Below are 25,780 nucleotides of genomic sequence, written 5' to 3'. Positions count from 1 at the left end.
AGAAAACCAAACATTTCATATTTTCATCCTTTTGGATGTTCTTGCTTTATCTTAAACACTAAAGAACATCTGAACAAGTTCGATTCCAAAGCACAGAAAGGTATTATGTTAGGATACTCAGAACGCTCTAAAGGCTACAGAGTATACAACACAGAAACCAAAATTGTGGAAGAATCAATTCATGTCAGATTTGATGATAAGCTTGACCCTGAAAAGTCAAAGCTAGTTGAAAATTTTGCAGATTTAGAAATCACTCTTGCAGGATCTGATAAAGCTCCAGAAGTAACTGTCACTCGAAACTCTGAAGAAATTAAATCCCCAGAAATCCCAAAGAAAGTTAAAAGTCGTATCAACGTATCTGAAGATTTGATTCTGGGAAACAAGGACGAACCTGTCAGAACCAGATCTACCTTCAGGACTTCTGAAGATACTCCTCTGGGACTAGTGTCTCTGATTGAGCCTACGTCCTGTGATGAAGCACTTCAAGATAACAACTGGGTTTCAGCCATGTAAGAAGAATTAGATCAATTCACAAAGAATGATGTCTGGGATCTTGTTCCAAAGCCCAGAGGCACTCACGTTATTGGAACCAGATGGGTATTCAGAAACAAGCTGAATGAGAAAGGAGAAGTCGTCAGAAATAAAGCTCGACTGGTAGCTCAAGGTTATAGTCAACAAGAAGGTATTGACTATAATGAAACCTTTGCTCCAGTCGCAAGGTTAGAATCTATTCGTCTTCTGGTATCTTTTGCTATTAACCACTCTATCAAATTATATCAAATGGATGTCAAGAGTGCATTCCTTAATGGTTATATTTCAGAAGAAGTGTATGTCAACCAACCTCCAGGTTTTGAAAATCCAAATTTTCCAGAACATGTTTTTAAACTTAAAAAATCTTTATATGGACTTAAACAAGCCCCCAGAGCTTGGTATGAACGTTTAAGCAATTTCCTTCTGGAACACAATTTTATCAGAGGGAAAGTTGACTCCACACTCTTCTGTAAGAACCTTAACAATGATCTCATGATATGCCAGATATACGTTGATGATATTATTTTTGGTTCAGTTAACGCCTCTGTTTGTCAAGAATTCTCTGAGTTAATGCAGGCAGAATTTGAAATGAGCTTAATGCAAGAACTAAAGTTCTTTCTGGGAATTCAAATTAACCAAACTTCAGAATTTACATACGTTCATCAAAGCAAATACATTAAAGATGTTCTAAATAAATTTGATATGGCTGACTGCAACTCTGCAAAAACTCCCATGCATCCGACATGCATTCTTGAAAAGGAAGAAGTAAGCAAAAAGGTTTGTCAGAAGCTCTATCGAGGTATGATAGGCTCTCTTCTCTATCTGACTGCTACTCGTCCTGATATTCTCTTTAGTGTCTGTCTCTGTGCCAGATTGCAATCAGATCCTAGAGAATCTCATTTAACAGCAGTTAAGAGAATTCTCAAGTATCTGAAAGGAACTCCTAACCTGGGCCTGATGTATGAGAAAACATCAGAGTATAGACTTTCGGGTTACTGTGATGCAGATTATGCAGGAGATAGATTAGAACGAAAAAGCACATCTGGAAATTGCCAGCTTCTGGGAAACAATCTGATATCCTGGGCTAGCAAGAGACAGTCAACTATTGCTCTATCTACTGCAGAAGCAGAATATATCTCAGCATCACTGTGCACAACTCAGATGCTCTGGATGAAGAATCAGTTAGAAGATCTGCAAATCTTCGAGAGTAACATTCCTATCTTCTGTGATAATACTGCTGCCATTTGTCTAAGTAAGAATCCCATTCTACATTCCAGAGCTAAACACATTGAAATAAAACATCATTTTATCAGAGACTATGTTCAGAAAGAGATAGTAACATTGAAGTTCATTGATACAGATCATCAATGGGCAGATATCTTTACTAAGCCTCTAGCTGAAGATAGATTTCTTTTCATCTTAGAAAATCTGAACATTCAAAATTGCCCCGAATGAAGTGTGGCTCTGAAGATGTAAAATGAGACTCTGACATAAACAAATGTGCTTCTGCCTCTGACTCTGATACTTCTACCAGTTAAGAAGATATCTGAGTTAGAAATCTCCAGGAACCAATCCTTTGGTATTCCTGAAGATCAGATACATCAAAACACGTGGAGCACTTAGCGTCTAACCCTAGAACTTCTAGACAGCTGTCCAGAAGAAAAATCAAAGGGCAAACGTTTTAAGATCTCCTCGAGCAGTGTGCATACTGTTGGGATTAGACATTCATTAATGAGCCTTAATCATTTTTCCCCAAGCGTGCTAACTTGTGTTTTGTGCCAACGCTGAATTATGTGTCGTTTTGCATGTGTTTTTCGTTTAGGGTATTTTAAACACTCCTCTCACATTTCACACACTTATCACTCTCACTCACTCTCAAACCCTCTCTGAAGCATTTCTACAAACTCTTCATCTTCATCTTTTTCTTCATCAACTATGGATGCTCAACAACAACAAGTTTTCAACTTCTCTCAACAAATGGAATCCAACCCCACTGCCCAAAGTTCAAGCATTTCCACTCCAACCGTTACAGGGGTTTCCATTACTCCAGTGTACAAGGAGCCCCATGTTCTTGATCGTCAACCTCATATCAACCTAGCAACTCCCTTTGAGGGACTGGATGTGTTATGTGAAACACTGGTGGACTTCGACAACATGAGGAGAAATGGAGTAGATCTTACTGAAGAACTCCGTCAACAAGGGTGGGAAAACTACTTCCAAAGGCTTTATGGCCCTGTTTACCCAAATCTCATCAAAGAATTCTGGAGATTTGCTGACGCTGATGACCATTTCATCGTCTCCTTCGTATTGGGGGTAAAGATAGTAATTACTGAAAAGTCAATTGCTTCTTTATTGAACATGGAGAAAGATGGAGGAATAAGGATTTACAACATCAACCCTAGGTCAAGGCGCGTTGCTCAGGAAATAAATCCAACCATTTTCAAACTCAACACTGAAGGCAATCCTTCAAAGAACAAAGAACTTCATCAGAACCTCAGAGTATGGCTCAAGATCATTCTGGGAACCATTCATCATCGCCCAGCATCAAACTCCTCTGACTACATCAATACAGATCAGAAGTGCATTTTGTATTGCATTCACAAGGGTTTGAAGCTCTGCCTTCCTGCACTACTCTTCAGATATCTCAGAGACTCTGTAAGGGAGACAAGAAACAACATGAAACCCAGAACCTACATCCCCCTGGGAAGACTTCTGTCTGATGTCTTCATCGAAAATGGGCTTGTAGATCATCTAGAGAAGAACAAGCTTATGGAAGATCTGGCAATAGATACTGGAAAGCCCCTGAACGCCAGAAATCTCAAGAGCATGGGAATGTTGAAGAAGATTCAAGTCAGACCCACTATGGACACCTCCTGGGATGCCTTGAAAGTTCAGAGGAAGCTGCCTCATGGTCTTGCAAGGTTCTATAAGAATGAACCCAGAGACGCTATCCTCTTTTATATGCAGCGTCTGAAGGATGAAGGAATCGACATCTCCGACTTCAGACTGGATGACTGTCTAGATTCAGAAGAAGATTTTGTCAGGTTCAAAAGAGGTCCCTCTTCAAAGAAGTCTTCAAAGGCAAACAGAGCAAGGCTAAGAGAAACTTCTAGAACCAGATCTCCAGCGCCTCTGCAAGTAACTACTGGTACGTCTGCTCCCTCTATTCCCTCTGAACCTCTTGTGGCTTCCTCTTCTAATCCTCTCCCAACACCACCTATATACACATCCTCTGAAACCCCACCTTCTACAACCAGAACCTCACAACCTCTACCCAAAGTTAATCTTGCCCATAAATCACTACCTCTATCTGAAGAAATGAACCAAACCACTTCCTCTTCATCATCTTCAGACCCAGAATCACCTCCATACCTTATCCTCTCCTCTGACCCAGAATACTCTGACCCTAACTCTCCAACCCTAGCCCAAATTCAGGCTCAAAACCTCGCTTCACAACAACCAACACAATCTGAAGTAACTTCACCTCCCCCAGAACAAACAACCAACATCCCTTCTGAAGACCAACCTTCTGAAGCTCAACCCTCTGACCTACACACCTCTGATATCACCCCTCCAAACACCTCCGCTGAACCTGAACCTGAAGCTGAACCTGAACCTCTAACATTAAACCTTAGCCCTCCAACCTCTTCACCTCAAACCTCTGAAACTAACCTTTCCGTCCCTACCCTTGAGGAAGCCATAATGCTGGTCGCAGGGGCTTCAGTACAAAAGGTCAAGTCTCTGACCATTAACTCTGAAGTCAGTGATGATCCTGACTCTGTAAGGACACACTGGAACAGAGTCATTGGCTGGATGACCTCTGAGGCTTTTAAACTGAAGAACATCTCTGAGCAAGTCAGAAATGGCTACATCAGAGATGCTGAGGCAAGACTACAGGAGAGACTTGCTAGAGAAGCTGAAGAGGAAGCCAGAAGGCTGGAGGAAGAAAGAGCAAGGGAAGCTGAAATCCTAAGGGCAAAGGAAGCTGAAGCTAAAGCTCTGGCCGATGCTGCTGCTGCTGCCGAAGCTGAAGCACAGGCTGCTGCCGAAGCTGAAGCACAGGCTGCTGCTGAAGCTGAAGCAAAGGCCGCTGCTGAAGCACAGCAGGCTCTGACTCAGGGGGAGTCCTCATCTGTTGTTCCTATGGTTCTCCAGACGCTGGAAGAACTGAAGAAAGATCAGAAGGAACTCCGTGCCAGAATGGATAAACAAGACACTGTCAATGACAACATTCAAAACATGCTGGCTCAATTGCTTCAGAGAATGCCTCCGCCTCCCAACCCCTAGGCACTTAGGATTTTGTTTGCTTGTTGCTTTGCTTGTTTCTGATGTTTACTTGTTCTTTTTGACCTTGTCTCTGTTGCTTTTTATCTGAATATAATGTTTTTCTCTTGAATTTTTTTTTTTGCTAGGTCTTTTTGATTCTGACAAAAAGGGGGAGAAGTCATTAATAGCTGTGATGAAAATACTGTCTAAATACCTTAAGCACTCTGCAACATATTTTTCTTAAAACTAAATTTATCTAACACTAGACTTAAGAAATTGCAGAAGGTATCAAGAAACCTCATTGCTTGGAAGCTCTGGTAAGAACTTCTGAACTCCCTAGCCTATCTCAGGGGGAGCTCTTGTCTATCTGATCTGATATTGTTTATGTTTCATCTGCTAATTAAGTTTGTTTTGTCATCATCAAAAAGGGGGAGATTGTAAGAACAAAAATTGTTCTACAACAGATTCCATGATTTTGATGATAACAAAGGATGAAACCAAAAATGGCACCCTAACGAAAAGTTTCTAAGTGTGCAGGGTTCTAAGGAAAGAAGGAAGAAATCACCAGATACAGAAACATATCAGATACAAATTATCAGAAGACCAGGAGCATCTGAAGTAGAAACACGTTCAAGAAAGTCTAACTCTGAGCAAAACAGCAAAATATCAGAAGCATCTGAACAAGAAGTACGCTCTAGAAGTTCTGACTCTGAACAACGGTATGTCAAACTCCAGAAGCTCTCAGCGCTATCTGAAGAAACCATCAGAACTCAAAAGAGATCAACATCAGAAGTAAGATACCAAGATTCTAAGATTCTCAGAAACATGAAGACTCTGATCATGGATTTGCTAAATAAAGGAAGGGTAACGTTAACTTCAAATAAAGGCTTGGAAATGGATTTCCTAATACAGAAAGAGACGTTAAACTCCAAATTCAAATGAAAATGAACTATATTTGGAAAGTAGTCATTCGAGGAGAGAAAGTTGTCTTGGCAAGAAGCTATATTAGTTATGGCACTAATTCAAATTATTGGCCATCACCTTCAACGACTACTTCACTCCTATATATAAAGGACTGCAAATCAACATTAACAACATAAGCATATACTGAAACATCAACACACATAAAAACGTTTTATTCTCTCAATCTTCACAAAGCTTTTGCTTAAAAATGTGAAATACTTTGTTCTTACTGTTGTAATATTTGCTTATCTTAGAAGCACTCTAGATTACATAAGTCTTTATCTTTGTTTTATTTCCTCAAGTGACTCTGCGCAGTCTGTATACTTGAGAGGACTAAGAGATCTTTCTCTTAGACGTTGTTTGTAATCAATCTTTCAAGATTAGTGGATTAAGTCCTTGTTGAAGGCGAAATCACCTTGGCCGGGTGGACTGGAGTAGCTTTGTGTTATAAGCGAACCAGTATAAATTCCTTGTGTGATTTTTATTTTGAAAAAGCGCTTATTTTCCAAACAATTCAACCCCCCCCCCCCCCCCCCTTTCTTGTTTTTCTCACCTTCAGTAGGATGTCCCAGCTTAGGGTGTGACATCTTGGTTTGCTTGCCGACCTGGCATTCCCCACAGACTCTTCCTTCATCAATAAGCAGCTTTGGGATTCCTCTGACTGCTTCCTTGGATATGATCTTCTTCATTCCCCGTAAGTGGAGATGTCCAAGGCGTCTATGCCACAGCTTCACCTCCTGTTCTTCCTTGGCTGAGGAACAAATTGTGGAGAAGTTTGAGACTTTAGGTTCCCACAGATAACAGTTATCTTTAGATCTGGATCCTCTTATAACTTCCTGGTTGTCTCCATTTGTCACAACACATAGCTCCTTAGTAAACTGAACATAAAACCCTTGATCACACAACTGACTTATGCTGATGAGGTTTGCCGTTAGTCCTTTTACTAACAGCACATTATTCAGTTCTGGAACTCCAGAGCAGTCCAACTTACCCATACCTTTTATTTTTCCTTTAGCACCATCACTAAAGGTCACATAGCTGGTAGAGTGACGTTGTATATCCACCAATAAATTCTCCATACCAGTCATATGTCTTGAGCAGCCACTGTTAAAGTACCAGTCTTCTCTGGTAGATGCCCTTAGAGCTGTGTGAGCTAACCTAGCATACCATTGTCGCTTCTTGATGGGGACATTGTGCCTATATGTCTTATGCTTAGGTCTGGCATGAGGGGCTTGGTTAGGGTAACCATGAAGCCTGTAGCAGAAGGCTCTTATATGGCCAAGCCTACCATAGTGGTGACATCTCCATTTCTGGAATTTCCTCTTCTGATGATTATTCATCCTGGTTCCCTGATGTTGAGACATTGGGTGTGACCTCCGCTTGAATTTCTGAACTTTAGCCTTTGAGCGTTTGAGTTCAGCTGAGGATTTTTTCACAAAGCCTAAACCAGACATGGTTCCAGACTTCTGTCCCACCTTTAGGATCTCTTCCAAGGTGTCAGTTCCTTTATTCAACATTCTGATGGATTTAGTCGTTTGATCCAGCTTGGAGGTCAGCAAGGTTATGTCACCATTTAGACCCTCTATGACTGTCAGGTGCTTCTGTTTCTCATCTTCCAGCTCCTTGATGAGCTTCTTCTGCTTTTCTCCTTGTACACGCACTTCTGCATTGGTGACACATAGCTTCTTATATGTTGCAGCAAGTTCATCAAAGGTCAGTTCATCTGCACTTGAGTCATCATCAGTGGCACAAACACTCGTTAGTGCAGTGACATGTTTAGCAGATTCTCCTTCAGAGTCACTCTCAGAATCTCCCTCAGACCATGTGACAGCTAGCCCCTTCTTTTGCATCTTGAGGTAAGTAGGGCATTCAGCTCTAATGTGTCCATAGCCTTCACATCCATGACATTGGATTCCCTTGCCTTGGTTGAACTTTTCTTCAGAAGTTGATCTTTTCCTTATGTCAGACGGGATGTTCTTGACATTTGGTCTACCTCTTTTATCAATCTTCTTCATGAACTTGTTGAACTGTCTCCCAAGCATGGCTATGGCTTCTGATATGCTTTCATCACCTCCAGTATATCCAGCTTCTGACTCCTCTTCAGTATTCGATACAAAAGTTATGCTTTTGTTCTTCTTTTCAACATTCTCACCCAAGCCCATCTCAAAGGTTTGGAGAGAACCAATGAGCTCATCCACCTTCATCTTGCAGATCTCCTGAGCCTCTTCTATAGCAGTGACCTTCATTGCAAATCTCTTAGGTAAAGACTTGAGAATCTTTCTTACAAGTTTCTCTTCAGCCATTTTCTCACCTAAGCCACCAGAGGTGTTGGCAATTTCAAGAATATTCATGTGAAAGTCATGAATAGTCTCATCCTCTTTCATCCTCAGATTTTCAAACTTGGTGGTCAGCATCTGAAGTTTAGACATCTTCACCTTGGAGGTACCTTCATGAGTTACCTTAAGGGTATCCCACACTTCCTTGGCCAGCTCACAGTGGTGCACCAGTCTGAAGATGTTCTTACTTATTCCATTGAACAATGCATTCAAGGCCTTAGAATTTCCAAGGGCTAATGCCTCTTGCTCCTTGTCCCACTCTTCTTCAGGGATTTGCATACTGACTCCATCGTTACCTGTCTTCGTTGGATGTTCCCATCCTTTATTGACAGCTCTCCAGACTTTGCTATCTAGAGACCTTAAGAAGGCTATCATACGAGGCTTCCAGTCATCATAGTTAGAACCATCCAGCATGGGTGGTCTATTTGAGTGTCCTACATCCTTGTCCATGGTACTAGAAAGTAACTTCCCTAGATCTCACCCAGAAATTAACAGGCAGGGTGCCTGCTCTGATGCCAATTGAAATTCTAGTTAACAGACTTCCGATGTCACAAGGGTTATTATGACATCCAATTCTGCGCAGACAAGAATTATGCAGAACTTAAAATGTAAGTGCAGTAAATAACACAAGTAATTGTTTACCCAGTTAGGTCCAACATGACCTACGTCTGGGGGCTACCAAGCCAGGGAGTAAATCCACTATTAGTAGTATTAATTCATACCTTAAACCAACTGTTTAACCCTATCACTTAATACCTACCCAATGCAATTTCAATCTTACACTAAGATCAAAGTTCCTACTCACTCCCCCTCAATCACCTCAGTGATTACTACCTTTAATCAATATTAAAGACAATTATTAAGTCACACTTCAAACAACTCTTGATTGTGCTTAACAGCTTTAATCAAGATACACAGCACTCACGCTTAAAAGCTTAGAGTGACACAACACTTACAACTCAATGAACACCCTATACCAATGCAATCATCTACGTGATAATAGCTTGGCTTACAAGATACGTCTAATACAAGACACACAAAAATACAGCAGTGAAGTATGATGGACACACTAAATCTTCACGCCTAAAATCCCTAGTTCTGAATGAAGGATTGCCATCCTTTTATATTGCAGCACTTGGGCCTTGTACTTGTATTTTCCTGAAATTAAGGTCACGCGAGTTCCCCTAAATTCCACATCTAGGTTACTAACAAATAGGCTATTTGTTAGGTTCATTAATTGTAGCTTGGTTGTTGGTTTCCTGGATTTTCTCTCAGTTGTTGAATCCCTGAAGAATAGCCTGAGAAAAATGTTGAAACAGAAAAACTAAACAACCTACAATATAGCATACGCTGTCAGGAATGAATGTCACAACATTCAGTTTGACATCCAAATCAAGGACCATATGCTAAGTCTGTTTTTCCTTAAAACAAACTGTACAAATTTGCTGAACTATACAGGACCAATCTGTCCACACCTCAGTATCAGCGTACATTAATAAATGTCAAGACATCCAATTTGACATTTATACAATTAGCCTTATGTCAGGTTTGTTATCCTCCTGAAGAACAGACTAAGATACATACTGAAGTGTAGCAGAAAACCACTCTGCCTATTGCTCAGTATATGCTGTCAATGATGAATGTCATAACATCCAGTTTGACATTCAGACAGTAGGCCTTATGCCAGGTCTGGTATTTCCTTGATAACCAGACTGAAAATAAATACTGAGTTCTAACAGAACACCAACTGTTCTATTCCTCAATATCTGCTGACAGGGATGAATGTCATAACATCCAGTTTGACATTCAATAAATCCTGTATTAGCTAATCCTGCAGTATACTACTCAAGTATATCATGACATCAGCCAAAACATCAGAGTACAGCTAGATATTATAACATACAATGCATTCAAACAAACACCTCCACAGCATGTCATGACATCAGTCAAGACATTAGAATCCAGCTAGTGTTTTACCATACAATGCAGCCAATTAAACACCTACAAAGTACCCTTGTATTTTCCGTATAACCATGTTCCATCAATTTGAATAATAGGTTTGTAGAATGCAAAACCTTTGATGCACGGGTCAAACGCCCAAAAGAGACGATGAAAGATTCTATTTCCAACAACACAGGTTCTGTCTGGCGTAAATGCTATCAATGCCTCCATAATTGCAACAGTTCCTGGTACGTATGTTTTTAGGACCCATAAAAACCGTGGCAATTCTTTGTATGAATCCTCCCAGTTGCCGAATACCTGTTCAACAGCCTTTGTCCTTGCAATCCACGATTTCTTGTAATATGGAGTATAATTATATTTGTTCTAGTATGAGATATTATTATACACCTTCACTGATGGGTATTTGTTAACAAGCGGAAAATGTCTTGACATATCAATGTGGCGCTTAATTTACGGTGATCTTGTTCGACGTTAGTTGCAATGCAACTGTGAGGTGGGTCTATTGAAGCTATCTCTCAATAGTCGCTTTTCTTTTTGTGAGACACGGTCAACCGAAACTTACAAAGGATGTTACGACATTCGATGACATACCTTCTCGAATCAGTGTGTTTCACTGCGAAATCAACATAGTTATTCATGTGAAAATTTTTTATAGCTCGCACACACTCTTCTTTTGTGCGGAACATGTCTCTCACCTTTAACTCGCCTTATGATCGTGGATACGGGTTATAAAAAACATTGTTGGATGTTTCAACATCATGCAGATCCATGTTTGTCATATGTTGAGACGGATTGTATACATGACTTGGAGGTAATGGCGTTGGTTGATCATCACCTTCAATGTTGTTGTTCAACATATGATCGACCTGTGTCTCGGTCTCTTCTTCTTCATCAACGATGTTGACTTCTGTTTCTGCTTCTGGGGCCACGTCATTTGAGTATTATGAATCAAATTCATCAAATTCATCCTGATTAGTTATTTGAGATTGTTGAGATGGTATACTTGGTTGAAGAGTAATATACAACTCAATACAATGGCAACCAGAATGTTCGTGACTAACAAACATATATTCAACATCTTCATCATCCCGTACCTTTAGCGAGAAAAAATTGCATTGATTGTTCTAAAAAAATGGATTTTGATACGTGATCTTTGACACAATACCAGATTCTATGCAGGATTCAATTCGTTTTTTCATATGCAAAAAATTTTAATTTCTCTTGATCATAAGTCGGATGGTATCGGTGTTTCGAAAACAAAACCCGTATAACTCAGACTCATATTTCAGTGAAGATGACATTGTAATATTTCTTGTGCAGATGAAAATTAATTTCCTGTTGTAGATGAATGTGTGTTGATTGTTGGATGTAGATAGTAAGACACTTAAATAGGTAAGCGATGTGTCTAACATGCAAGCAAGTCCAAAGTGATGTGTCAAACATGCAAGAAACTCAGAATCATGTGTCAAACATGCAAGCAAGGAGGAAGTGATGTGTCCAACATGCAAGCCAGAGGGAAGCCATGTGTCACACATGCAAGCCCTAGCTCCAATCCAATTGGCACTTTCTTGCAATGCTTGCACATGGGCGTCAGTCCAATTGGAGACACCATGTATTGCATGCAGACCTCGTAACCAAGCATGCAGAGCCATGCATGCGCCAGGCTAGGTCTAGATGTATCATGCATGAGCCTAGGGAGGCGCCAATTTGATTGGCGCTAGCATGTAGCAAATGCAATGGGCACCAATTCATTTGGCTAGCACATGCAATCACATTTTTTCAAGCTTCCACACTTTTGCATGTCACACCTTATAAATAGGCAAGAGACTCTCACATTTCTCTCACACCAACACCTAATACTTCCTCAACAACGTCAAATCTTTCATCTGTAACAACCTCTTTCATCTGCACCAACCTCTTTCATCTCCGACAAGATGTTTATCCTCACAATGGGCGAACGCACAGAGGAACAGTTCCAAACATAGCAACTTACGTAAGCGTTTAATTCTTTTGTTATTTGTCTAGAATGCCTTTTAATAACATAGCAACTTAGTAACATGTTTTGTTGTTTCTTTTATAGGATGTTTCAAGATTCCGTACTCGGATCCACGAATATGTACACATGGACCCGATGATTCAACCGTATGTTGAACTCGCCAATTTTGGACATATAAGCAAAATAATGTCTTGGCTGGTGGATAATAAATTCATTCTTGCGTTATGTGAAAGATGGAGTCCCGAGACACACATATTCTGGTTTCCAACCGGTGAGTGTACCGTAACGTTAGAAGACGTCTACATGCTACTGGGACTGCCTATCGAAGGTAAAGCTATAAATGGTAAAATCAACTATGTGAATTCAATTTGCATGGACCTCTTGGATGCTGATTTGTTAGATGATAACTCAATAGGTCAAGGTATACTCCTTTCACGCCTTAAGGCATACTATAACAGCTTACATTTAGATGAGCATTCTACCGAAGAGGCTTGAATAATAAAAACTAAGTGTTACATTATGCTTTTAATTGGTTCTTTTTTATTTCCCGAAGGTAGTGATTCTAGTATGCATGTTATGTATTTACCTTTACTAAGACATGTAGATAGAATAAGAAGTTACAGTTGGGGATCCGCTTGTCTGACCTATCTTTATAGCTCTTTGTGTAAAAAATCACACAAAGACACGTCTACTTTTTCTGGATGTGCTATTTTGCTCCAAGCATGGGGTTGGTCAAGACTACCGTCCCTAGCGCCTGTCAACAACAACCCTTTCACATTCCTGTATGCACAAAAGTAAGTTGTTTAAAATGGTATATATTTACTTACTTTATCGATTATTATCTCTAACTAATATTTTTACCTTTATGGTGCATATGGTCGGCACGTGGTATGAGTTATAACATATTTCCTAGACACTGTATTACCCAGTATCACAATCTCTTGGATCACCTTCGACCGACAGATGTATGGATAATAACCTAATTATTTCGTAATAATTTATTAATTTCTTCTACCAAATTTATAAGCTAACATACGTTCACATTTCAATTCATTTGACGTCCATACCTAAATTTGGATCATGACCATGAAATCAATGAAGAAGATGCAATCGTATGGACTGCATGCACACCGATCATAAGATTCACCACTGTGGAGATGCACAACGGTGATCGTGTGAAATTGCAGTTCGGTATGCTTCAACACATCCCAGATCCCCCAGCAAACTTAGGAGAATGGCATCTACGCAAAGTTAACAACCAATGGAACTTTAACCCATGGCGAAGCTTCGCTAGATCTGAGTGTCGTAAATGGAAGCACCACCATGACCATGTCTTAACTGACGATGTGATGCCAACTGAAGAAAAACCAAGTCGTGCTCATATGGCTTGGTACATATCGGTTGGTTTTGAGTTCATCGCCGAGGATATGTACCTATACGACCCATGCCATGCAACTTACACACCAGACGTCTCAACATCTAACCCCTAACAACATTGTCAGACCGGCTACACACAACCCCCTATCCGTCAAACATTCCGTTCCACAAACACACAAACATACAACCCTAACATGCCATACACCCAACCACAATACTAAGAGCATACCTCGTACCACCACCAACAACTAGATCATCAACCAGAGACCCAACATCGATTCGCACCCAACACATCACCCTACCAAAGTCGCCTTAGCCAAAACACCCAACGATCATTTAACATCAATCGTCCTTCCTCCTACCATGGCCAAGAAGCCCAAACATCTCAAAACTGAAACCTTCAACAACCATATATCTACCAAACACCACAACAATCTTTCCAACCTTTCCTTGACAATCATTCACACCAATGTCTCCCTTCAATCGTCCCGATCGCCCACCAACAAGTCAAACACAACCCAACTACTCTGGCATGGATCATAAACTCAGCTATGGCGGTACACCTTCGATGCATACACAAGGCTACGCTGATTTGTCTTACTATCTCAACAAGCAATCTCATGTAGTTGGTAGTGATGTTCCTGGGCCCTCAGATGCTCAAACACCTGGGGTGAATCATCAACGTGGATTTTCGGGTAGCTAGGGGATGTGGGACCGAAAATCGGTTAGGTGATCCCGATCATCAACATTGATCTTTTTTGTGTAAACGAAAATTAATATTAATATGAATTGGTCTGATTTCGACTTTATGTATCATATAGACTATTTTTGAAAAAAAAATTACAAAACACATAGAGGTGTCAATCCAATTGACGTCTCTCTTTAACCTTTACACATGGACGCCAATTGGATTGGCAGCACCATGTGCCCTAGCCAATTCAATTGGCGCCTCCTCTCTAAGTTTCAGAGGAGACGTCAATTGGATTGGCACCTTCTATTAAAAATTGGGTAGACTGAATTTTTTAAAAAAATCAGGGTTTTTTTGGAGAAAAAAATTAAAATCTGGATTATTTTAATAAAAAATTCACATTTTTACCTTCACAAACGTAACCTTTTAAGTTTTAATATCAGAATATTTTACATCTTTTAAACAAATCTACCAGGATCTCATAATCAAATTGGGAATTGAGTACATCCTATCACTATTATAAATAAATAAAACTATTTTAAGAATGATTAATAAGTTTGATTAAGCATAATTAATTTAGCTTTCATGTTAAGCATAATTAATTTAGCTTTCATGTTAAGCATAACTCAAATTTATTTTATTTTTATTTTAAAATTTAGTAGAGAAACTCGCTCAATTACCTACATTAAATATCTTTTAATTCAATTAAGAACAAATATAAAATAATAGCATTACATGATTTTAAAATAGTTGATTTTTGCTTAAAAACATAATCAAGATTTAATGTACTTTCTTTTTATTTAGAATAATGAGCAGAGTAGTATACTATTGTAGATAAAATCCATACATAGATTGATAAGGAAAATTCATATATAGTTTTTATTTATTTTTTCATCAATTGAATGTTAGGGAATACAAAACTTAAACTATTGATAGAATTAAAATTTTGTCAAATGCATTTTCAGTAAGAGTCAAATTCAAAGTCAACACAAAAAATCAATATTCTGATAAAAAGATCGGCAATCGAAACTGTAATGGAAGATGCATACACAAACTATATGGTCATATATATTTTATTCAGGGTACAAATCTCACTATACAATTAAAACAAGCCAATTGGAATTGTCATTCATAACAAACTTCTTTGCGTGTTTGTGGATATAGATGCATATTATATGATATACACTGCACAACTGCAAACAAAGGCATAGTAATTAAGGTTACACACAACCTTCATCAGAACCATGAGAAATTGAGGAGCAAACCACTCAGAACTCCCTCTCAGGGAACATGATGGGAGCTACGAGAGACCACAAGTATAGCAGAGCAGTTGCCCAGCAAGTGATAATCCGAACCCAAACTGAAGGCCACCCGACGTCAACCAACTTACCACTCTCTCCAACAGAGGTAGACCAACCTGTCAGAAGCATTGCAGAATACATGCTAGCAAGAGAGAAAATCAAGTGGAAGAAGGCATATGAGTATGAAACTGGCTTTGCTTTCTCATTACTTTCTTCCTCCTTAACATCCAATGGGAGCAACGGCTTCCCTGCAGAATAACAAGAAATGGCAGCTTGTTAATATTATTTGCACGCACGATATTTTTGCTAATCAATTAACATGACAGTTCATTATTTTTCTTCATAGCACTAAAATAAATAAAAGATCACACTTCATGACCACAAAAATATTCGTAGATTTCAAGTTCAGATATCAGTTGTCTAGACCTGTGAATTTAGCATATCTCAACAATATAAAGAAGCGTTGGGTTTTGATAATTTACCAGCACGGGGAGAACTTGGTGGGGAAAGCACTGTGGCGGAAGATCCAGCACGAACAGCAGAATACACAACTGATAGAACAGTTGTGACTAATCCCAAAGTAAGAGAGCCAGTGGAAACGGCTTTTGAGTGTTTGTGAAGACCATTGCACGCATAATCTCTGGGTTCACTGGCCAGTGCACTATAACAAAGATAAGTGCAGTATAATGATATTACTGAAGCAGGCAAAATGCTTCCATTTACCTGTATAATCATAAGTGCAGTATAAGCTTCTCTATATTTTTAAAGCAGAAAAAGAATATAATATATTATCATAAATCATAATAAACAACTTAACATTCCATTAGAAACATATAATCAAGACAATGCAGATACAAACTATATTTGGTACTAACTAACAGGTTATAGATGAATATCTATATGCAGTCACATTTTCACGATGTGCATAAGTTAAAACAAGTGGAAAATGTATCATTTATAACTTCCAAGCAATGACAATTCAATTTCATAGGATAAAAACAACATTGGTGAAATTCTACATCTAAAAAATAAGGAAAACAATTTTTAGAAGTTAGATACAGTGAAATTCAATAAATGAACTTACCGCAGGGTGCAAAGCTACTATGGCAAAAACAAATGCGAGGATCAGGGTCATAGTAATAAAAAAGACATTGATTCCGCAGTCTTGTCCAGATGGTGTGAAGAAGTGAAAGAGAACTCCCGAAAATACAAGTGTGACAATATAACAAACAAGTGAAACAACAAATAAAGCAACATACCTGTTTCAACAAAGAAACAATTAAATACTGAAATGTCATTAAAACATATATAATAGAAAGTAATCAAAAATATGTTACAGAAGTAAATTAATATAGCAAAGCCTAAAACTGACCAGAATTGTTCATCAAATCCAACCCATTTGTCATTCCATCCGTGAACAAAATCCAACAAGAGCACAACTTGAACAAGAAGAAACAAACCGGAGCCAAACTTTGATATTGTTTCTGCAAATAAACAAAATTCATCCCCCCGTTAACAAAATTATATGTCAAACGCATAGGAAAACACATCTCTACATTATTTCCTTTTGAATCAAATTCAATGATTGTATAAACAACATTAAACTCAATATGTATGGCAATAAACTAAAATGAATCCATTTCAAAATGCAAACTGAAAAGCATTCTCACCATAAAAGCTGATGAACTCATTCGGAAGAAAAAACGTAAAGATAACCATAAGACACCAACAGACAATTTTCATCATCCAACCCCCATGATGCAAGCCATCACGGGGATCCTTCTGAGTTTTAACACCAACCATCATAGTAGCCAGAATAGTGAAAAACAGAAAGTTTCCAAAGCTAACACGTAGAACTGCATCTGTCTCAAACCACTCACGGCTCGGAGTTTGTTTAAAGTGATTAATCCCTGCACCATTTTTCAAATACATTAGCTTCATCCTCAAGTCCATAATAACCCAATTATATCCTCATCTAAATTCACTAAATTAACTTGTAAAAACTGTACGTGTATTATCCGTATGAAACATGGTAATTTTACAACAACACAATTTTCATAATAAAAAAAAGGTAAAAATTAAAAATTAAAAAGTTAAACATTCCAGATTAAACAGATAGCTTAATAATTTTAAAGAGGTGTTTTACATACAATCCTCCAATTGAAGAATAAAGAATTTTATTTCATAATTCGAAATTAGAAAGGATAAAAAAAAAGAATTAGGGTTTGAAGGAGGGAATAGTTACAGGGAATTGATTCCATGAGAGGAGCAGCGACTTCACGGAGGATCCAAGCAACGAAGAGGGAAAGAGCGAAGAGGCCGCAGTAAGCGATCCTGGCTGAACGACGGCTGATGCCTGAAACGACGGTCCTGCAAGCGTCGCATGCGCAGGCGGCGCAGCATGACGCCAAGCACGAAGCAGCCCACATCGGTGGATTTTGTTTTGAGGTGATCGGATTAGGGTTTGGAGATGGTGTTGGGGAGAATGAATTTGGGGGGTTTTGTTAGGTTGCAGAGGAAGAGGACGAGTGACGAAAGAAGGGAAGAATGTTGTTGTGTATGGACTTTTTCTCCCCTTTAGATACGCGTCATTTTGGGCGCGTTATGATTACTTTTTCCGGATGATTCTACGAGGCGTTTTCAAATAATTTTATAAATATTAATATTTTAGAGTTAATAGATGTTTTGCTCCCTTAATTTAATTTAATCTTTGCCTTAGTTCTTAATTAAAAAATTTTAAAGTTAGTTATTTAATTTCATTTTTATTATTTTATTTAGTCTATTAATTTTTTTATTAAAAATAAATGTTAAATTCTCTGATTTGATGTATCAAGGTCATTTGTTAAAATTCGAATCAAAATATATAATTAAAAAATGATACACGGTTTAAATTGCGATGATTTTGATTTTATCATTTAAACAATGTATCAATTTTTAACTATATGTGATAGTTCAGATTTGTACCGACGGTCTTGTTGTCATGTCACATCACCAGAACTTAACGTTTTTTTTCACAAATTGACGGAAAGGACCAAATAGAGTAACATAAGGGAACTTAAAAGACTAATTTGTAACGTTTTTTTATTTAAGGGACTAAAGCGGAACAATAAGTTAAGTTAAGGGACTTAGTGACTAATTATGTCAATATTTTAAGAAAATATTATTGTGCGAGAATCCTAATAACATCAAGGATTTGAGATTTATATCATTATTTAATGTGGTGTAGAAGATGGTTTCAAAACTTCTTGCTAACAGAATGAAAAAATGTTTATCTAAGTGTGTGTTAGAGGAGCAGTTAGAAGGTCGATATATTCTTGATAACGCTATGATAGTTATCGAGACTATACATGCGTTGAAGAGAAGGACGAAGGGTAAGGAATTAGCTCTTAAGATTGACATAAGCAAAGCTTATGATATAGTGAATTGGGGTTTTATGGGAAGTGTCCAAAGTCGTATGGGATTTGCAGATAGATTAATTCATTGGATGATGATGTGTGTTACGTCGGTGAATTACTATATTCTAGTTAACATGGATAGAGTCAGACCAATTCATCCGGGGGGGTTGAGACAAGGAGATCATTTGTCTCCGTATCTCTCCATCCTAGTTGTTGAAGGACTTTCCACTCTTATTAGTAGAGCGGTGTCAATGTTGTCCCATCTACTTTTTGCTGACGGTTGTTTTTTGTTTTGCAGGGTCAATTTATCTGAAGTGAATCATCTCATGAAAATTCTCCATAAGTATGCAAAAGCATCAGGCTAGGAAATTAATATGTCCAAGTCATAAGTATTCTTCAGTCGTAATATTAGTGGTCCAGTCCAGTAAGATCTTGCGCGTCTAATGGGAGTTCGTTGTGTATTAGGTACCGGAAAGTACTTGGGGTTGCCATCGATGATTGATAAAAGTAAGAAAAATACTTTTACGTTTATAAAAGATCAAATTTGGAGGAGAATTAATTTTTGGAGAGGAAAGTCATTGTCTAAAGTAGGGAAAGAGATCAAGATTAAATCAATGTTTTAAGTTATACCTTCGTATATTATGAGTGTATTTGTGATTCCAGATAATATTGCTAATGATATTGAGAAGATGTTAAACTATTTTTGCTAGGGGGTGGTAATCATAATAAAATAATTAGGTGGCTTGCTTAGGATAGATTGACTTGTGCCAAAGAGGACGGTGGTCTTGGATTTAGAGTTTTCAAAGCTTTCAATATGGTTATGGTGGCGAAACAAGGGTGGTATATTATGGAGAATCTGGATACTTTGGTGGCTAGAATCTTTAAAGTCGGGTAAATCCCCCCGTCATCGTCTCTAATGGGATGAAACAATCTCCACGTGCTTGGTTTGGCCGCTTCAGTTCTGCCTTGATACAGTTTGGTATGACTAGATGTGAAGCATATCACTCAGTTTTCTTCCTTCATTCCTCTACCGGTCAGCGCATCTTTCTTGTGGTCTATGTTGAGGACATTGTTATTATTAGAGACGATACAGAGGGTATCCAGCGACTCAAAACTCATTTCAAAAACTTTCAAACAAAATATTTGGGTTCACTCAGATACTTCTTAGGTATTGAAGTTGTTTAGTCCTAATTAGGCATTTGCAATTAACCAACGTAAGTATGCATTAGACATCCTAACTAAAACTGGTATGCTTGACTGTCGTCTGATTGATACCCATATGGTTTCCAACATCAAGCTTATTCTGGGTCAGGGGGGTTGTTGCAAGACCCGAAAAGATATCAACGTTTAGTGGGTAGACTCATTTATCTTACAGTCACCATATCAGATATTACTTTTGTTGTGAGCATTATGAGTTAATTCCTGAATGCTCCTTCTGATACTCATTGGAATGCAGTTATTTAGATTCTCGTATATATAAATAATGCACCAGGAAGATGCCTATTATACAAAGATAAAGGTGGTGCTAAAATCATGTGTTATTCAGATGCAAATTGGACAGGATCATCGTCAGATGGGAGATCTACTTCTGGGTATTGTGTTCTTATCGGAGGAAACACGACCTCATGGAGGAGCAAGAAACAAAGTACAGTTGAACTATCTAGTGTTGAAGCTGAATATCGTGTTATGGCAGCAACATAGAAGGAACTTGCATGGCTTAAGAATTTGGTCTCAGAACTTAGGTTGGGAGACCTTCAACAACAATCAAGCGACACTTCACGTTGCATCCTATCCGGTTTATAATGAACGAGCCAATCACATAGAAACAGATTGTCACTATGTAAGAGACAAGGTACTGTCAGGAGAAATAACCAGATAATTTATCAAGTTTGAAGATCAATTGGCTGATATGTTCACCAAGTCTCCCAAGGGTTCTCGAGTGAATTATTTTTGTAGCAAGCTCAGATCATACAATATATACGATCTGGTTTGAGTGGGAGTGTTGAGAATCCGTATATAATCAATTAGTATTGATGTTAACCAATTAATATTGATTGTTAATCAATTAGTCATAAGTGTAAACTATAACACGACCTATTATGTATATCTCGTTTGCATATAAATATACAAGATGTGTGATCATATTAGTCACACATAAATACAATTACAACAATTATTATCATCAAAATTCTACCAATAGAGGTTATTGTTCTTTAAATCACCTTTGGTTCAATAATCTCCCCCTTTTTTATAATTCTTTAAATCACCTTTGGTTCAATAATCTCCCCATGAAAAACATATAAACAATTTTAAATAATTTGTCAATAAATAAGTTAGACATAAGGTATGCTTTGTTGTGATTAGAGTATTTTAACATTCATTCAAATCTTTGTCAATTGTGACTTCTTCCATGATATTGGAGATTGTAATTTGACGAAAAAGGTTGTGTAGAAAGACATTGTGTGCAACTACTTTTGTTAAAAAAAAGTCATGATATATGGGAATATCCTTATGGGTTTAGACATAATTAATCACACAAAGACAGACAAAATATTTGAATGAGGCCTAATCGTTTTCTTTGTTAGATATTTTACAGGATACTTATTTTATGTAATTCTTATCTTAGTTAACAAAACCAACAAATGTTTCTACATATTATCTCATTTTCTTTTTTAAACTCAAGTATGATTTCTTTAGTCTTGATCAAATAACAATAATCCAGGCGGAGACGGTTAACATTTATTTATAATTTTTGTTGACAAAATTTATAATTCTATTGCAAAGTATCTTTTAAATGTTCAACAAAATGGCGTATTTGCTAAAGATTGTCGAAATGTTCAACAATGAAAAAACTGCAACTAAAAATACAAGTTTCTGTAATAACAGTAGCCGTCAAGGACCAAAAGTGACAACTTCTGATTTTCCAGGATCCAAACTAAAAAAGAAGATACAAGGACTGTTTTTTTTTCACAAAGACCAAATATATATATATATAGATATAGATATGAAAGAAGTACAAAACAAACACCAATGGTGCTTGAAAATACTAATAACTTCAACGCGAATCTCCTTTTAATATACATAGGTAGTTTCTCGATCCACATTCTATATTCTCAAATATGTTAAAATATAGTACTATCGAAATTCCGGAAAATATACTATTGGAAGTACGCTAATACGCTTCTGCTAATACGCTTCTGCTAATCCCCTGCATTTTATGATTCTTTCACAATGACAGACCAGCAAAAAGCAACTCCAACTCCTTCTCTTGAGATACAGTTCTCTGAAATACAAGGTAACAGTGTAATACAATTAATCACTTTTGAAGGAAAGTCATTATTTTAAAATCTAGTAAGTAATACAAAGAGTGAATGCCTTACCTGAACTGACATAAGTTGCAGAATTTTATTAAGAACCCTTAGACGATGTGCAACATAGGTACTTTTTGCAGGTAATTGATTCATTCTCCATATTTCTTCTTGTACTACGGCTTGTTTTCTCTCACACCATACTGGTTTTTGTGGTTCAGCCTGAGAATAAGTAGCACCATCTTCCATCATTTGATCAAGGGAATCCATCTTTCACTGCACTAACCAAACATCAACGGTAAATAAACCAAAATCAAGTTCTCGTTTGCACATTGTAAAACAAAGGTCTTGCATCCACCAAAAAAGAAACAAACAAACAGCCTCAAAAATTCCTTACATACCCGTTTATGTACCAATAAATCAATGATAAAAGAGTATAGTGTATCTTAGAACGGAAGCTAACAGTCCCATATGTATCCCAGCAATTAATATAGTTACCGATTAGTCCAAAGAAAGTTACTTTTCATGAAAATATATGCAGTGCAATTAACACTAAATCAAGTCATGATCTTGTTCAGGAAAATGATCATGGCGGTTGCGCCTAAGCTGATATAGTCATATTAAAACCCATAACTTCATAAGATGTATAAGAGAAAACTTAAAATTTCATATTTCAGTAACCTCATTAACATTATGCTTTACAATCTCAAAATAGTTGCTTATTAATACTATGGAGCATAGACTGCGACACAGACACCAACACGGGACACAACTCGGACACTCCGATCCCAATTATGTCAAAAACATAGGATACCGATGGGATATCGACACTGCTACATATATGATATGATATTATTTAACATTTATTTATCCATCTATTATTTAAAAAGTTACACACATTATAATCAAAATTGATGTCTTTCATTATGCACTGATAACAAGTGGAATAACCATGAAACAGAGAAATATCTTGTTGTGGGAATAAAAATGTGAATATTACAAGAAAGAAATGATGATTTCAGATTCTATGGCAAGAGAGAAAAGGAAAATTTGACATCTAAAAGGCAAGTGGAGGCAAATAATTTAACCTTAGCACAACAAATTTTGCAGGAAAATCTGGTAACCATGGAAGATGATAAATCATCAACTTACCAAAAGACAAAAACATGCTACATAGTTGACAATGATATTCCTCAGACAAAAAAAAAACATTCCACCAACCTAAATGCCTATAAGCAAATATTGGTTCCCAAAATTCAAAATTTAGAACAAAAACAGGTGAAATAAAAGAGAATAGAACTATGACTATTAACATCGTTTTCTTATAAAAAAAAACGCATTAAAAAAAAACTAAAGTTAGGGTTTAAGGGAGGTTAAGTTAATAACAAAAATTAAACTTGAATCTAGAACAATTGAAGCATAATAGATGAAATAATAATATAAAATCAAACATTGATTGAGAGGAATTTACCTTGGATCAGCGTAAAGATTTTGGTGAGATGTGGAAAATACGGCAAGGATTTTAGATTAACTATTGTAGGATTCGTTCGGAATCCGGATTGATAGAACAAAAAAAAGAAGAGTGGTATTTCGTGGAATGGAACACAATTTGGTCTCTTAAATCTGAATTTAAATACTGTTTTTATTTTTGTTTTTATAATAAAGAGGAATCATTTAAATTTGAATAAAGATTTGATATTATTACCTTTTTTATACAATATTTGATATTATTCCTTGATATACGGTCATATCTAGTGACAAGGAGATTTTTACGTGACAGTAGTTGAGATAAAAAGATATTCTTAAGTGACTCGGTCACATGCATCTTTATTTTATTGTAATAATGTAAAAAAAATTTAAACGTGACATCACTTATTTTAATGATGATGTCGTCTAATAGAAATAAATTATTTTATTATATTATATAAATAGTTTAAAATTTTTAATTTAATTTGGTAGGATGTATGGTTGATAATACTGACAATATAAAATAAATTTATACTGTCAAATGTATTATTTATTTTAAAATTATATATATATATATATGGCCCAACCTTTATATAATGGTTAAAATTTAAAACATGTAATTTTTTCATTAATATTAATAGATATTAAAGAATATTATTAAAATTCAACAAAATAAAAAAATATTATCATAAAAATTTAATACATAAAAAAATAGAATGAATTAAATAATTATAATTATAATTTATTTATTTTTAATTAATATATAATTATATTTTTATGTTATTTTTAATTATTTAAATTATTATTTTTTAATTTATTTTTAAAATTAGAATGAGGCTTCTAGATTTATTCAACTGACTTTATATATATATATATATATATATTTATATATATATAAAAGATCTCATTTTAATTGGACCAGTGAAGCTATGGATTATGGACCTTGTAATTGGAATTGGATGCGGGCTTAAGCTTCTCATGTTGGAAAATTTTACCCTATACCCCTACAATTGTACCCATACCCCTACATTTAAATTTTTTTGACCAAAATACCCTCATATAAATAGGGTATATTTTCCGTTTCAAAATTTTTTTACCATTTTCGTTGAAGACTTCCGGAGAAGAAAATTTTTTGGCGTTTTTGCATTGTATACCGGAACACTTAAGAGTAAGTCTTCCGGTTTGAAAATTGTATACCGGAACACTTCTCTTAAGTGTTCCGGTTTGTTGTTTTTTTGGACACTGAACCGGAAGTCTTCTAGAAAGTCTTCCGGTTTGTATACTTATATACCGGAACACTTTCTTCAAGTCTTCCGGTTTGGATGATGTGTACCGGAACTCTTCTTTGAAGTGTTCCGGTACGTAATTTTTTTTTTTTTTTTTTTTTTTTTAATTATTTTTTTTTACATTATTTTTGCAGTGGTTCGAAGAAGAGGTGCAGATGGCCGGATTCCAGTCCGCACGTTAGACCGGGGTGCATCTTCATCTGCAGCTGCAGCTGAGCCGACTGGATATCCAGGAGGGCCGTACGATACATCGCTTTTGGTGAAGTACGAGCATCATGTTGCTCGACATATATGGTTCGGTGAGGTAAGTAAACGGACTATATTTGAAAATGAATAATAGTTGAATATTTTATAATTTGTTTTCTAATATGTGTTTTAATTGTTTTTAGGAAAGAGGACCAAAGAAAGAGTTGAAGGTTGCCGGACATGGACTGAAGTTGAATTCTAGGGTTCCATTGGCTCTTCCACCACAGATGGAGAGTTGGGTATCTAGATCCGGTTTAGCTTCACTGCAGAGAACGAGTCTGAACAAGATAGACACAAATCTTGTCTCTGCATTTGTGGAAAGATGGCATCTAGAGACATCTTCATTTCACATGCCGTTTGGTGAAATGAGCATTACTTTAGATGATGTCGCATGTCTACTTCACTTGCCCATTAGGGGTATCTTTTGGAGTCCTCAGGATGTGACTGAAGAGCTAGCTGTTGAACTTGCTGTGGACTACCTAGGAGTGTCACAGAGTCAGGCACAGTCACATGTTCGGAGCTATTTTGGACGAGCTGACACCTACCGACGTCATCTAGACAGGGAGTCCTGAAGGTCGATGATTTACGACCTATTTTGGACGAGCTGACACCTACCGACGTCATCTGGCGACCATTTGAGGATCATAGAGCATGGCGT

The 25,780-nt window shown here is 37.0% G+C and overlaps 2 protein-coding genes across 3 annotated transcripts; both read right to left on the bottom strand.

The window, feature by feature from the left end:
• Positions 1–15,165: 15,165 nt before the first annotated feature.
• On the bottom strand, positions 15,166–18,044 carry LOC127127728 (uncharacterized). Its single transcript, XM_051056992.1, has 6 exons — positions 17,666–18,044; positions 17,091–17,330; positions 16,793–16,904; positions 16,505–16,679; positions 15,903–16,143; positions 15,166–15,668 (listed from the first exon to the last, which is right to left on the bottom strand). Exons 1-6 carry the CDS (start codon positions 17,847–17,849, stop codon positions 15,388–15,390), a joined length of 1,233 nt encoding a protein of 410 aa, XP_050912949.1. The 5' UTR covers positions 17,850–18,044; the 3' UTR covers positions 15,166–15,387.
• Positions 18,045–21,829: 3,785 nt separating this feature from the next.
• On the bottom strand, positions 21,830–23,847 carry LOC127127727 (uncharacterized). 2 transcript variants are annotated; one of them, XM_051056990.1, is made up of 3 exons: positions 23,595–23,847; positions 22,196–22,399; positions 21,830–22,098 (listed from the first exon to the last, which is right to left on the bottom strand). In XM_051056990.1, exons 2-3 carry the CDS (start codon positions 22,391–22,393, stop codon positions 22,042–22,044), a joined length of 255 nt encoding a protein of 84 aa, XP_050912947.1. In that variant the 5' UTR covers positions 22,394–22,399; positions 23,595–23,847; the 3' UTR covers positions 21,830–22,041. The 2 variants fall into 2 exon arrangements, with proteins under 2 accessions (XP_050912947.1, XP_050912948.1); XM_051056991.1 differs by having other exon boundaries at positions 22,196–22,404; positions 23,595–23,756.
• Positions 23,848–25,780: the final 1,933 nt, after the last annotated feature.

The sequence above is a fragment of the Lathyrus oleraceus genome, chromosome 3 (assembly GCF_024323335.1).
Source record: "Lathyrus oleraceus cultivar Zhongwan6 chromosome 3, CAAS_Psat_ZW6_1.0, whole genome shotgun sequence".
Lineage (NCBI taxonomy): Eukaryota > Viridiplantae > Streptophyta > Magnoliopsida > Fabales > Fabaceae > Lathyrus > Lathyrus oleraceus.
This window is presented reverse-complemented; position numbering and strand designations above follow the sequence as displayed.

What these genes read in the sequence shown, in the direction of transcription:
- LOC127127727 (XM_051056990.1), bottom strand. Translation starts at nt 22,393, where the DNA reads ATGGATTCCCTTGATCAAATGATGGAAGATGGTGCTACTTATTCTCAG. An exon ending in TGCAACTTATGTCAGTTCAG is followed by an intron (nt 22,099 to 22,195) that starts GTAAGGCATTCA and finishes CTTGTATTTCAG; the next exon opens with AGAACTGTATCTCAAGAGAA.
- LOC127127728 (XM_051056992.1), bottom strand. Translation starts at nt 17,849, where the DNA reads ATGTGGGCTGCTTCGTGCTTGGCGTCATGCTGCGCCGCCTGCGCATGC. An exon ending in TGAGTTCATCAGCTTTTATG is followed by an intron (nt 16,905 to 17,090) that starts GTGAGAATGCTT and finishes GTTTATTTGCAG; the next exon opens with AAACAATATCAAAGTTTGGC. An exon ending in ACCAAGTTCTCCCCGTGCTG is followed by an intron (nt 15,669 to 15,902) that starts GTAAATTATCAA and finishes GTTATTCTGCAG; the next exon opens with GGAAGCCGTTGCTCCCATTG.